Genomic DNA, 14846 nt, shown 5'->3' with positions numbered 1-14846 from the left:
AGCCGCTAGGTGGAGCTGAAGGGGAAGAGGTAGCCGAATCTCGTCGACTCTCGCGCTTGGTTTTGTTGTTGTGCTCACTTCCGCCTCGTCCACCGTGGAGCTATCGCCACACCAAATGTGCTGTTAAATACTTTCATGTTATAGGCACTCACGTTTAGTTCATGTTCAGGTGTTTCTTAAACAGGTAAGTTGAAAAACAAGCTAAAATAATGTTTGTTATTTTCAGCATAACTGGTCTAATAGTAGTTATGTAGCTATCTTAGCGTTAGCTAACGTTAGCTATACTTTTAGCCAGTGTCTCCCCGCCTCCTGGTGCATCTAACTTACACTTACTTGCTTACATATAGTTATTTGACAAAGATTTAGACATTTATTGCAGTAAATATAAAAAAGTGACTCAGCTTCTGAGGTTGCTGCTGAATTGCAACCTCAATTTCTACCCAAGTGCAGCAAAAGGCAATGATGCTGCAGAAGCCAGTTAATGTTGCTATAAAGGTAACTTGTCTTTGTGTCTACAAGAAACAGAAGCGCTGACTGACAGCAATGTCGCTGTACGATGACCTCGGTGTGGGTGCCAGTGACACCAAGACCGAAGGCTGGTCCAAGAACTTCAAGCTGCTGCAGTCCCAGCTGAAGGTGAAGAAGGCGGCTCTGACCCAGGCCAAGGTAGGCACATCATGCAATACAAGTACAGCACAAAGATAAAATACGTGCGTGTATGAACAAATCTCTGTCACAGAGAAGGTGCTTTATTGGTGTTGCTGATGAAAATGAGAGTACATTGACAGTAGAGCATAATAATAACACAGAATGACATGTAACCACAACGAAAGTTCCCACAGCAAATGTGCACATATTTAATGTTTGTGTGTGTGTGTGTGCGTGCGTGTGTGTAGACCCAGCGGATGAAGCAGACCACTGTCCTGGCTCCGGTCATCGATCTGAAGAGAGGAGGCTCCAGTGATGATAGACAGATCACAGACACTCCTCCACATGCTGCCGCTGGACTCAAGGTCTGTCCTATCCAGCGAACCTGGTTATCGGAAAGAATAGGAATTGACAAGATTTTGCTGATGTCTATGCCATTATCACATCTGCTCACTGGTCTGAGTCTCGATCGATATCCTTATTGTATCCAGTTTAATGTACTGTGTGGAAAAATGAAGGGCTACACAGGTTGAGTTGGATGTAGCCTGAGAGCCATCTGTTGCAGCAGTATGTCTGTCTTTATCTAAGATGGAGTAAGTGGGGGAATACTCACAGAGTCTACGAAGCCTGCTTGAATGGCGCTCATGTTATTATAACAGATGATATTTAGCTCCGTAACAGACACAACACTCAGTTGGGAAGCTGTGGCACTTATCAGAAAAGTTTCAAATTGGCATTCCTGGAATTTAAGCCCATGTTGTGCACGAAGATGTTTCGGCATACTGCTGGTGTTTCAACTGTTATTCTGGATTTGTCCTGTGCATGTGCTGCAGGATGCTGTGCCCAGTGGTTTCTCCTCTGGCGATGTGCTGATCCCGTTGGCAGACGAGTACGATCCCATGTTCCCCAACGACTACGAGAAGGTGGTGAAGCGACACAGAGAAGAACGACAGCGGCAGAGGGAGCAGGAGCGACAGAAGGAAATCGAGGAGAGAGAAAAGTACTGCCAACTTTGAGAGTTAAACGTAATCTAGGAGACAAAATTGATAAACTTGGTTGGATAAAATATGAGAAATAATCTGCTCTCCCTTTTTAAATACTGATACAGAATTACTCTAGCTATTCAGGGTCCTGGGGGATGCATCTGTAATTGTATGCTTGTTGCCATAACATTCGGTCAAACCCAAAAGTTTTTAGCTGTTCTTCATGTTATAGCAATTACAGAGCGAGAGTGTACTGCGCCTTATATTTACAGGAACTCCACTTTCAATCTTGAACTTGATGTTTTGCAGGAAGAGGAAAGACAGACACGACGGTGGAGCACCAAGTGGTTTCTCTCGTTTCCCAGCAGGAGAGGAAGAGTCGGATGAGGAAGACGACTATGAGAAGGAGCGCAGGAAACGAAGTTAGTGCCTGTAGTAAAGACTCGGCATCCTCAGACATTTTTGTATTTTCATCCTTTTTGCTTTGAATAGGAGCTAGAGCCTGAAGGCCAACATTGCCCTCATTATTTAGTGATTATTTGTTATAATCCCGTTTAAAAACAAAGTCTCTCCGGATGAGTATATTCCGCTTTTAGGAAAGAAATCTGCTTTAGAGTTCAAACACAGGCCAGTCCTTCTTCTTGGATTCCCTGTCTGCGCTTAAGATGCTTTTCTTTGGTCAACAGCAAGAGCCTAATATACCACTCAGGGACACAAAGGATAAACAAACAAAAAAATCAATCATTTTAGCAGCACATTTAGAAAAACTAAAACAAAGATAAAATGAAATTTCACCTCTCTCTAACATCATCTGTGTCTCCCTCCTCCAGGTATGGGTGGAGCAGCTATCGCGCCACCGTCTTCACTAGTAGACAGGGATGGTAAGCCTTGTGATTCACCAGGTGAAACTCTTTTGTTTTTACATCAACAGGATATATAAGCAGTAATAACAGCAGGAAAGGAACAGTGTGTTTTGGCCTCTGTTTTAAACCCATGACTAATTTTATGAAAAATAAAACCAGAACAGAGATGGCTGTGTGCTACATGGGCATCCTGTATGAAAGTTCAGGGGACAAATTATCCTCTGACTTGGTTAGTTAGTAGGAAATGAGGCTGTCCTGAAATGACCTCAAACATGTTAACGGAGGCTTTGTAACCTGTAGTGAAGGTTTTTATTTTACTGTCTGGGTAACTGAGTGAAACTTTGCCTATGTTTACATGCATAGAATAATCCAGTTTTATCATTTTTGTCTGAAAAAGACTCTTTTATTCTCACTAAGCTGTTTACATGGCTGATGAAGATGAATATTCCAGTAAAATTAACATTTACACCCATGTGTGCGTACTATTTAATGAACACCCTCCGTCTTTCATTCCTTCAATCAAGAAATGTTGGCTTTCCCTTTCTGCACGCATCTCCACTACAGCTTTGAAAAGTGTTGGCTAGGCAAACACAGAGCTGATGTGAATAGGCAAGAGACTGGGTTGCAAATTGTGGTAAAAAACCAAACAAATGAGATGCATATTCTGAATATGCAATATACATGTCAGAAGAATGGCCCTGAAACTGGAATAATATCAGCATGACTTCACTGGGAAATACTGCATTTGGAATGACCTGTTTACATGGCCTGAATGAAATTATTGTCATATTCTGAATAGTGGTACATTAATGTGCACGTAAACGTAGTCTGTGATCACCACAGACGATGTTAGTACACTTAGTATTCTGTGAAATTAGCAGCAGGGGGCAGCATTGACCAAACCAGTGTTTAAGGTGTCTTTTACATAGTAAATGTCAAAATTTGCCTCAGTTTTTGCCTCAGCATCATAATTAGCTGCTGTGATGTCAGACATGAAAATGAACTACACCACTGAACAGAATATAAATTGTATATGAGTAATGGTTGCAAATAACAGTGATACATGATAGTGATACAAAATGTAATGTGGTTTCTGCTCCTCGGTGCACGTCAATATCAGCTGTGTTTTCTGTGTTTTCTAGGCTCGTCGTTCTCCTACGAGGATGAAGGTCGTCCTGCCAGAGGCTCAAAGGCTGCCATCCCTCCACCTATGTTTGATGACTTAGAACGGCCACGTTCACCACCTGGACCAACCAGCTCCTTCCTGGCTAACATGGGGTGGGTGGGACACACACATGCACCCGGACACACATAACATACAGGCAATTTATGTGCACTATAACTTCAGCTTATTTCTAGTGGAGTCTACAAAGGCTCCTACAGTTTCACATAATCATTTAATTTGCGTGACTTTAACACTTCATGTACATCTTAAAGCTGTATGATTAGGTAGGTATGCTTTATATGTAACTTCATTACCATTCAAAGTAAATGGACTGACACATTTTCTGCAGAGCATGATTATTAATTAGCTGAAACATTAGCTCATTTGAATTATATAACAACATTGATTAATTCATTTTTTCTTAAGTCTGTCGATAGTGTGAAGTAGTACTAGTTGTAGTATTGTAGGGTTTCAAACATGCAAATCTGAGCTTTTTAATGTCAGTGTGGACAAACAGCTTTAATATTACAACAATTCACTCTTAGATTGTAACGTTTTTCTCCCCATCTACCCCAACAGAGGTACGGTGGCCCATAAGATCATGCAGAAGTATGGCTTCAAAGAAGGCCAGGGCCTGGGGAAGCACGAGCAGGGCCTCAGCACGGCGCTGTCTGTGGAGAAGACGAGCAAGCGAGGCGGAAAGATCATCATAGGCGACGCTGCAGAGAAACGTAACTACTATATTTTACCGTAAAACATGTTTTTTTATTTATTTTGCTGCCACAGCTTTTTCTTTGTCTTCTTTTTTTTTTTTTTCACTTTTCTCATTTCTTTCCTTCAAGTCCTTTTCACCTGTTGACTGCATGAACCGACCTTTGCTCGTGTCATGTCTAGCTTATGTCTGTTGTTCTGTCTCTGTCAGTGTCTAGCCTGCTTTGAGTTTCAGCTTCTCTTCTCACTTTTGATCCTTCCGTGTGTATTTTAGCTCTGCAAACATCATGGTGTCATTTCAGGATCAGTTATGTTTACCGTGACTTTGTGTGCATGTCTTTGTTCTTTTTCATTTTGTGTATGAATGTGTGGTGTGTATGTGTGTGTGATGTATTTGTGTGTGTGTGTGTGACTGAGCAGCAGGGTCGAGCCAGTCAGGTGCTGCTGATACTTCAGGCGGAGGCTCTGCAGGTTGGCCTCCACTCCCATTTTCTCTCTCTCCCATTAGACAGAGTGTGTTTTCGAGCCTGCCTTTTTATTTTTAGAAGCGTGTATGTTTGTTTGTGTGTCTGCACGTTTTATCTGTATTTACCTGTTGTCTCACTCATTTACCAAATTGAAAGTAGCTGAGCTTGTGTCTGTTCAAAGCTGAGTGGTCCACAAACCAGAGTTCGTTATTAACATATAACGTGGCTAGGAGTAGAATAGTTCTGCATGGTTTTCTGATGGATGTGTGTTTGTAAAAGCTACTCTTTATGTTGGCTAACACTGCAGCCTGTTTATAGTTTTGGTCTAATTTCCGTCTCTTTCTCTAACAGTCTCTGCTTCTAATTCAGACTCACCTATGCTTTAAATGTGTTCTTATTCTCTTGCTCTCCTCACCCATAGACCTTGATGAAATTAAGCAAAATCCACAAAGCGGAGTCATTAAGGCTTAAAGGGAAAGTTCAGCAATTTTGGGATAAGCTCTTGTTCACCTTTATGTTGAAGGTCGCATTGCATCATGTTGACTACACGTTATATTTTCTGATTTGTGGGACAATGCACACCAACTAGCAGAAACACTTCATGTGTCATCTAAACCATCATGTAAATGTGCCAGATTTAGCTTTAGAAGTCTGATTTTCATCTGCAGCCCCTGGTAGTTTGATGGCATGTGACAGAACAAAACACATAATAACGACAAATAGCAAAGTAGTACATCATGTATTATTTTTTATTTTCTTACACTCTATTCTGGGTAGGGATTGGCCTAAATATAAATCTTGGTGTCAACATTAAAAATAACTAGTGATGAAATTTTACCAGTTACTTTGTCCATCAATGCAGGAAAATATAACATTTTTATTAGGTCCTGAAATTAGAAAAAAAGTTTGTCCAAAGGTCAAAAAAAGGACAAACTGGACTTAGAGAAATACTAGGAAAGGGGGTGATAATCAATATCAGCCAGCAAGGCCAGGCAGATAGAAAGGATTAAATAAATTACCACAGTGTCTGGCACGCATCCTCCTCAATGCTGTGAAATGTTGATTTACACTTTGTTTTCGGTTCAGATTAAACAAACAAGATAAGAAGTTAATAAGTGAGCTTTGGGCGTTCTGTTTGGTGGATTTTATTACAGAAAACTGTGCCACACAAGATATTTCCTCCTTTTCGCAATCTTTAAGGCCAGCTAAGTTAACCAGCTGCTAGCTGTAGCTTCATAATAACAATATAGCCATGGGAGTGCAAACCATCTTCTCACTGAACTCTGCCAGAGAGTGACTCCATGTCTTTCTTAAAATGTTAAATGTATGCCTTAAAGATTAGAATCCACACTTTCAGAAACGTTTCCACTCTTTTAGTTGGATAACTGACAATATAAAATCATGAGAGTAGACTGTTTATCAACAGCACCAGCTGTGATGTGATTGTTACAGACAAACATAAACTGTCGTTGAAATGGTTCAACCAGATGTGTTGGGTTCTTTCAAAATATTTTGTTTCTTTGTGGGTGCAGTGTTTATTTTTGGCCACTAGGTATCAGGGTTGGATGCATCACTGCTGGATTTCAGCTGAAGTGCTGTAGCCAATAAGCAGGAGTCCCTGTTATCAGTATTGTACACTGTTCAGAATATGAGTTTAGATGAGGGTACAGTCACTCTCAGACATTCTTTACCTATTTGAGTAGAGACGAAAACACCAGATGCTATCTGAGGAACACTTTGTGGCCCCCTGTTATTAATATGGGGATTTCTAATCTTGTCAGATTGTCAGAGTTTAACTGAGGACTAGCTGAAAAGTCCATCTGTAAGATGCACTGTGTACGTACATGTACACAACGTCAATGTTCTTTTGAGCAAAATATTTTTTTCTCTGCCGCGTGTCTAATACAATAAAAGCAGTGTTCCAATGTGACAAACGGCCAGACGTGACAGAAGAAGTGGATATCAAATCGGCTAGGCAAACACAGAACAGTATTTTTTTTTTTTTTTTTTTTACAGCTTTTGAACTAAATATTTGCTGAATTGTTTCATTTATCACACGCATTCAATCCAGCTCAATACAATGCGATAAAACTTATTGTTGAACATTTTTGTCAGTTGCCTAACCTGGCTCACCAGCCGCCTGAGAGTATTCTTTTCAGGAGAAAACGCGTGACCTTTTGGTTCTGTTTCCATCCAACCAGCGGACGCTTCCAAGAAGTCGGAGGCCAACCCGCTTACAGAGATCCTGAAAAACCCGACCAAAGTGGTCCTGCTCAGGGTATGTCTGTTGCGCTCTTCTCTTTTCTAGACCGTAGGGCTGCACGATTCTGGAAAAAATGTGAATCACGAAACAAAACAAAAAAAAAAAACACGATAGTATGGCAGATACAACTATGCCTCTGCCAAAGCAATGTTTTTTTGTTCATTTCAAGTTCCATCATTGGATGAGAAATTATTTTTACACAAGTAATAAAAAAAAAAAAAAAATAGTCACCCAAGATGAGAGGGCATCCTTTTATACCTCATGTTGTACAGTGTTTATTGGGGCCGTATCTCTGGCTAGGTGATATGTGATAGCTGCTGTGATCAGCTTTCTAAAACGGAGGCATAATTTTCTTTCTTTTCCAAAAGCCGCCTCAGACGTAGAGGTAAACATGTGACGTGACGTGAAGCCCGACGTTGGGCTGTGAGCAGTTGACAACGAATTTGTCCTCAAAATAAGAGCTTTACATTGCACCCCATTGGAGTTTAGAGCTGGGTTCTTAGCGGGGGGCTTTTAATTTGAAAGTAGCGACCGTTCCTAGATTGTGGCTACAACAACAAGCTAACACAACCATACAGCTAGAGATCCAGGAGACGCTAGCATCTCCTGATCTCAGCGGCTGTCCAGTTGCTCATCTAGCAGGCGAGGCGGAAATAAGTGTACCATCCGAGGCGGGAAATCGGCGGACCAAAACAGACCCCCAATTTGCCGCCCTCTGTCTAAAACCGCGGACCTAGCCTTCAGAATCGCTGTGTGTAGATATGAGATCACGTGTATGTATGAATCGAGATCGCGATTTTTTAACGTTTTTTTGTGCAGCCCTACTAGACCGGATGAGTGTCATAGAAAAACTTAAACAAAAACATTTTCGTTGTGTGTTAATAAGTCCTCACCTTTTCTTTTTTTTTTTTTACCATTTATCAACATTTTAGCACAGGGAGTAAGAAAACTACTTGTCAAGTGTAAAATTAGTTCAAAAATTGAGACAACACGAGACCTTTTAGCGCAGTTAAAGCACAGACTTTAAAATTTTACTTACTAAAATTGCAGAATGGAAAACTGATAAAACCCTTTGTACCCTTTTGTCGAGGTTTATTTTCGTCTGCCTTTGTCTTGTAGAACATGGTGGGCAGAGGAGAGGTGGACGAAGATCTGGAGGGAGAAACGAAAGAAGAGTGCGAGAAATACGGCAAAGTGGTTAAATGTGTCATTTTCGAGGTGAGAGAAGAGAATTGCAACTTGCGAAGTGAGTGCGTCAATGAAACGGTACAGTCTATAAACAAATGCGCACATTTCCTTTCAGATTGCAGAGGTTCTCGATGATGAAGCTGTCAGGATATTTCTGGAGTTTGAGAGGGTGGAGTCAGCCATTAAAGGTCAGTATTTAGTCGTCGTGTGGGCTAACCTGAATGAAGCCCTCGACTCATAGTTGAGCATATTCGACACACCTGAAAAAGTTGCTTGGCACTTTGAAAATGAGTAGACTTGGGTTTACAATGAGGCCATGTTGCCTCAAAATAAGTCAAATGTCACGGGAGGTCACAAAAAATGTGACCCTTTGTTGACGCTCCAAACTCGAGCCTCCATTTGTCGGCAGTGACGCTCGCTAAATGAAAACTGTGATCTTCCACGTTTCCATGGAGGTTCTCTCTCCCTGAGTCACTTTGACATCAGAGTAGTGTTTCTACATGTAAGCGTTGATCCTCCTTAATGTGTTTGCATCACTTTCTCCATTGTGTAACTGCTCTAATAATGTGGGTGAAAGTGTCCCATTCTAAATGGGTCGGCCCAGATCAGAAACAAGGTGAGACTCGGCTCCCTGAGGTGTTACATCACAAATGGCCCAGCAACCCAGCCGGCTCCCTGCGGCACCGCTGCCACCGCGCTTACATCACAGCTCTCAGAAAGCGGGACAGACACTCAAAGAATCGGATGATGATGAAACATTTTATTGACCCCTGTAGAGAAGGTTTTCTATTTTGCTTGAAGGAGATTGGAGTTCACACAAGAGCAGGTTGTATTTGACCACCATACTGCTGCAAACACAAGCGTTTTCTATTGTCAACTTCTGAGACTGCATCAAATTTTAAAAGTCACTTTAACAAGTCACCAGTTGACATTTGTTGGTAACATTTACTATTAACCATCAGTAATAAATGATACATTTAAAGATAATAAAACTTGAGTTATTCCCACGGTCAACAAATGAAGAAATGCTTTATAAATAATGTATTAAGCATATAAAGTTGCGACTGATATTTATAATACTTTGTAAATGGTCAATAAATACTGTGTAGTTCATCTATAAACATTATTTGGATGGCTATAATAAAGAAGCAACTGATTCTTATAAACCCTAACAAATATAAAATATGACCATGTTTGTTAACAGTGAAATAACTGTTAACTAAAGTCTAATTATCTATTTACATTTTATTAATGATGGTTACACTAGGGAGTCACCTCAGGCTAACATCTGACCCAGGGCCTTGTTTGAAGTAGCTTTCCATAGAGCTGCAGCGATGAGCCGATTAACCAAGTCGATCAAAAGATATGAATCCTAAACTATTCTCCCAATCGATCAATCCTTTAAGTAATTTAAGGGTAAAAAATGCAAACATTTGCTGGTTCCTGCTTCTTAACCATGAGGATTTGCTGCTTTTCTTGTTATTTATGATGAAGAGTCTTTGGGTTTTGGGCTCTTGGTTGGACAAAATAAGCAATTTGAAGATGGAGCCTATTGTGACGAGCATTTCTAAGAATTTTTTTCACATTTTAACAAATAGTGAAAAAAGAATAATCGTCAGCTTCTACACTGCGTTTGTTCACACTGAACCAAACAGTGCCAGCATGAAGACATAAAGAGTGACCATACGGTATTGCGATCCTGAGCCACCATGCATCCTGGAAAGTGGCAAAGAATTTTTTTTTTTTTTTTCACTTCTGTTGCAGCCCTGTTATTATCTGGCTTTCTTCTCCAAGGATGATGGCAGTATTTCTGCCATGGGTGGTTTATGTATAAGCAATAAAGCTGAAGAAGATGGTCAAAAGAAACAAAAATTGAACTTAATTTGGAGGAGCTACCAACCAGTGCTGTCGCTAGAGGATATTTGAAGACTTCAGAGCACATTTAAAGCTCTCTAAAACACGTTATATCCTGTTCTTAAATCTAAAACTTGAGCTTATTTCCTGCTGGCAGGCTCCTGGCTGTAGCCTCATATTATTTATTATATCACATGGTGTACAAACATGAGCGTGGTCTCGATCATCTCATCTAACCCTCGCCAAGAAACGTTTTACGTAAACTTATGTGTGCACTTTTCTCCTAAAAGAATAAACTGTGCTGTCTCCATACACACAATGCAGTGATTCAGGATGTAATGAGGTTTTCAGATAGACAATCTTCTCAGTCTAATCGCTGCAACGTAACACACTGTGTTTTGTACATCCAGTGTCAGCGCAGTGGAGCTCATGTCCACAGACATTAATGGAAAGTGCCGCATGAAATGTGCTGACTGAGGCGATCACAAGCGTCCTTCAAGGAAAATGGATTGGAAATGAGCAACATGGTGGTGTTCATCTTCTTGATAAGGTTAAAACAGCCGAGGACAGATTTCTTTGTGTATCATTTGGTGCAGCATTTTCTCTATGCTTTCACATAATCCCGAGAAACGAGCCTGATACTATAGTTCCCCTTTTTTCTCAGAAGTGTCGGCGCCAAAACAAAGTTGTTTTTCTTTTTTGGGTTTTTTATCTCTGGCACTTACGGCTAGAATCAGTCAACTGCTTGCCACAACAGTTCATTCCACAGAAAAACAAATCATTTCTTCTGAGAACATGAAGCCACTGCCTTCAGGATTAAAGGAAAACAACCATGAAACAAATTAACTGTTTAAAACAATCCTGGCTTATTCATGTTGGTGTTTTTGACTTCTTCCTGCGGATAACTGATGTGGCTTCACAGCCAAATATCTCCAGCAGCTAGGTACAGAACGAAGCGTTCACAGCATTGTTCTATTGTTCAACAACCAAACTGTGAAATTAATTGCAACAGAGAACACACACGTGTTCAGGACCCTCCACAGAATCTTTCACAAGGCATTCTGGGACTCTGAGGAAACCAGCTCATATACAGATGCTGTATTATACAATATTTACACTGTTAACGTATCTGAAGGCACATTTAGTGGGTTTTCCTGTAATAAAGCAGCACTAATCCGGCTGTTGAAAGGTTTATCTGTGTATTTGAGTACAGTCTGACCTTCACTTTCTCTCCTCTGCAGCCGTGGTGGATCTGAACGGACGTTATTTCGGTGGGCGAGTTGTCAAGGCCTGCTTCTACAATCTAGACAAGTTTCGAGTTTTGGACCTGGGCGAGCAGGTCTGACGTCTCCCCCGAGCACCGCCACACATCCTCTCCCCACCTGTACATAATAATTTTTATATTTCCCCCATCAGCAGTGTCTGCGTGTAGCGATGAGTCCATCTTGTAGATTATTTGTTGTTTTTTTTTTCCTGTGATGAAAAATACCTTTATGTCGTGACAAAATAAAGGGTTTAAACTATGTCTAGTTTACTGTTTTCTTTATGCATGCATCACAATTCTGTTATTATAAGAGCTAGTTCAGCCAGTTATCTAAAACTATAAATCAGCCTAGTCATGCTGGCTACAGTTGTTTTCCAACTTTGAATAAGAAATATTTCCTCTGGTTATAAACACTTTCTAGCAAAATCATAAATTCAATCCAAAACTTCCACACAGCCCGTAATATCCAGGAAGCCTAGTTTCCCTTTGAATTCTGTCTGACATAACTCTGGTTCCTCAGTAGTGTTAACACGTCCCCAGGGCCCTACAGTCTTAACTTAGCCCTGATGGATTATGGGAAGGGGGACTGGGGCGGTGAACGCAGCCCCAGCCTCATTCAGAACTTACGTAAGTGCACCAGAAGGGCCCTGGAGGTTCCGGTGAGCAACGTCAGAAGGAAGCATCCCACTGGAGCAGGTTTAATTCAGATCAGGGAAACGGGTTGGACAGAGAAGCAGAAAAGGAGACGAGAAACTCATTAGAAAGATTGAATTCCTCCACTGGTGCTGCTGGAGTCGGAGGGGTCAAAGGTCAACAGAACAGGGATGAAACTGAGTATAGACAGCTGGAGAAAGACCAAAACATACCGCTCATGTTAAAATGTTCTCAGGTATGAGTGCTATTTGTTGGCAGACAGAGGCAGAACCATGTTTGATGGTATCAGCTCTTCCTCATGCAAAAGTGCCCCGCTCGAAACCTCACTGCTGAGGAAAAGAGGGCCCTGACATCATTTAAAATAGACCAAAACAGCACCAATAGATATAAATTCTACCAATAGAATATCTGCAAAACCGTATAAGTAAGTTACTTATAAGATAACCAAGCACTTTGCCTGTACCCTAGCTCCTTTGGTCAGTGACACTCAATACCACATCGACAAATAAGAGAAAGACAAGAAATAACACTGGACCCAGACGAACCAATGGTTACTTAGGAAATCACGCCACTTTTCACATGTGCGCCCACCCAAGAAGCGGTAAAAATGGTGAAGAATAACGCCTGCCACTGGACAGCACTCTGTCCAGCAGAACCAACTTCACCCCAGACCACGTTTGTCCCTTGCTCGTCCTCTGTCTGACGACCACCTACAGAATCATGTCCGTGCCCTTGGACCAACCGGTGTCCCCAGTAGTGGCAAACCTCTATATGGAATTAGTTGAGAGCAGAGCCTGGATTACCGTCACAGGAACTGCTCCTGGCCACTGGTTGAGATATGTGGACGACACCTGCTCCTTTGGTTCTGTTGAGCTGCAGGAATTCAGCATGCTCCTTGGCATGGTGCTTTTGGATGTGCTTGATTAAATTGGTAGTATTGTACTTTGCAGTACTACCACCACCACCCCTCGACACATTTACTGTGCAGACATTGCAAACAGCCGTCAAAGTAGTTGGCGTGGCAAGTGTGAAATACCTCCACACAGCCCTTGGATCTTTAAATTTTTCCGATCTCCCATCCAGCACTTTTGTCTATATCGGGGCCAATAGCCGATCTTAAAATGGGATCGGTGCACCCCTATTCACTACAAACCTACCAACACACTGAGGCAGAAACGTGTAATGTAGTTTATGCAGTTCAATGCAGCCAGGACTGCACACATTTGTATATCGGAGAGACAAAACAACCTCTTCAACACAAAAGGCCAGAAACACGAGGGCTGACTGAATCCCTTAATGTGATTTTGAAAGTGGTACAAAAATGACTTACACACAAACGTACACCTGTCAGTGCTGGGCTTCAGGGTCAGCAGCCCGTTTGTCTTGACCTCTCTCAGGCCTGAAGAAGCAGTGTGTAGTATATATGTGAGACCCAGGTGTGAAGGCGATGCTGAGAACGTGCCCTGAGCGTGCTCAGCTGAGCAGAGTGATATGACTGGCTGTCAGCGGCCCAATAAACCCTGACCTAAATACCAGCGGGTGTGACATGAGACGGGGTCAAGAGGTCACGACGTGTGTGTGTGTGTGTCTGTGAGGGCCCGGTTGACCTGGATACGTTGGGTCTAGCTTTTTTTCTTTTCCCAGCTGAAGATGTTCCGATGAACCAAAAATCACAAATGGAATGAAAAAATGAATTTGGTGATTTCTTTTGAATGGGTGCAGTCAGCTGATGTACATAACTGATAATTCTACTTTCTAGCACAAGTATCAGCAGCAAAATGTGCTTACCTACAAGTAGTCATTTTGATATATATAAGATTATTATTAATGACGCAGCGAAGCATTAATAACATTTTCTGCTGCCCCTGGTTGATGGGGCGCTACTCTAGTTTTCACTACCTTCTATACAGCTTCCCTCTAAAGGGTCATGAGATGATTCATTGGGTGAGCTTTTTTTTAAGTGTGGAATAACAAATACTCCTACCCAGTCGGTGATTTGTTAAATTTTTTTTGGATGGATGGCCTATTGGGTGCACCGAAAACCCTACATCTGTAGTCGTGTCTCCCCAGCAGCGCAGGAAGACTACAGGCAGCAGTGTGTCTCTATGATCCTCTCGCTACATGTTGCTCCTTGTGACGTTGATCTTAAACGTGACACTGCTCTTCAGAGAATGCAAGCCGCACTATAGTATAGAAATTAGTATTTATATTATGTAGTATAGAGAATGTTAAGGTAGTCTAGACAATGCCTGGACAACACCACAGGCAGCAGTGTGTCTCTATGATCTTCTTGCTTTACGGAAGTAAAACCACACAATCCTACTCGTCACTTGGATCATGGAGGCGACCATACTTTAGAATATAGTATGAACAGTAGCTTGCAATATAGTGTAGAGTTAAGTCTTATTACTATACAGTATATAGTTACGTGAATATTATAGATAGAAGATGAAACTTTTGAGTGGTGCACAAACTTAACAATGCTACACAATAGTACAGGGGGCAATGTTACTCTGCGTTCACCTGGCTCTTCTGCAGCGCCATGGTCCTACCTGTCACTTTTGATCATGAAGGTGACACTACTCTATCGAGAATATAGGCTGCACATATAGTATTATATTGAGTATTTATTTAACATAATTTTGAGAATGTTATAGATACAAGACGAAACTTTCAAATGTGCTAAGAAACTAAATACAACGTGCAGCCGTGTGTCTCTATGATCCTCTGGCTCTTCTGCGACTCTACGTTCCTACTCGTCACTTTGATCATGAAGGTAACACTAG

General features: G+C 41.5%; 1 protein-coding gene across 4 annotated transcripts; it reads left to right on the top strand.

Annotated features, from left to right (window-relative positions):
- The first annotated feature begins 30 nt into the window (after positions 1–30).
- rbm17 (RNA binding motif protein 17) lies at positions 31–11667 on the top strand. 4 transcript variants are annotated; one of them, XM_030439606.1, is made up of 13 exons: positions 31–184; positions 520–666; positions 897–1013; positions 1482–1648; positions 1941–2053; positions 2462–2512; positions 3637–3772; positions 4239–4390; positions 4791–4841; positions 7039–7115; positions 8220–8318; positions 8404–8476; positions 11384–11667. In XM_030439606.1, the coding sequence occupies exons 2-13, from the start codon at positions 544–546 to the stop codon at positions 11485–11487; spliced, it is 1263 nt and encodes a 420-aa protein (XP_030295466.1). In that variant the 5' UTR covers positions 31–184; positions 520–543; the 3' UTR covers positions 11488–11667. The 4 variants fall into 4 exon arrangements, with proteins under 4 accessions (XP_030295466.1, XP_030295464.1, XP_030295467.1 ...); XM_030439604.1 differs by having other exon boundaries at positions 2462–2533; XM_030439605.1 differs by having other exon boundaries at positions 55–184; positions 526–666; positions 2462–2533.
- Positions 11668–14846: the final 3179 nt, after the last annotated feature.

The sequence above is a fragment of the Sparus aurata genome, chromosome 14, assembly GCF_900880675.1.
Source record: "Sparus aurata chromosome 14, fSpaAur1.1, whole genome shotgun sequence".
Classification (NCBI taxonomy): domain Eukaryota; kingdom Metazoa; phylum Chordata; class Actinopteri; order Spariformes; family Sparidae; genus Sparus; species Sparus aurata.
Note: the sequence above shows the minus strand (reverse complement) of the source record. Positions and strands in the feature narration are given on the sequence as shown.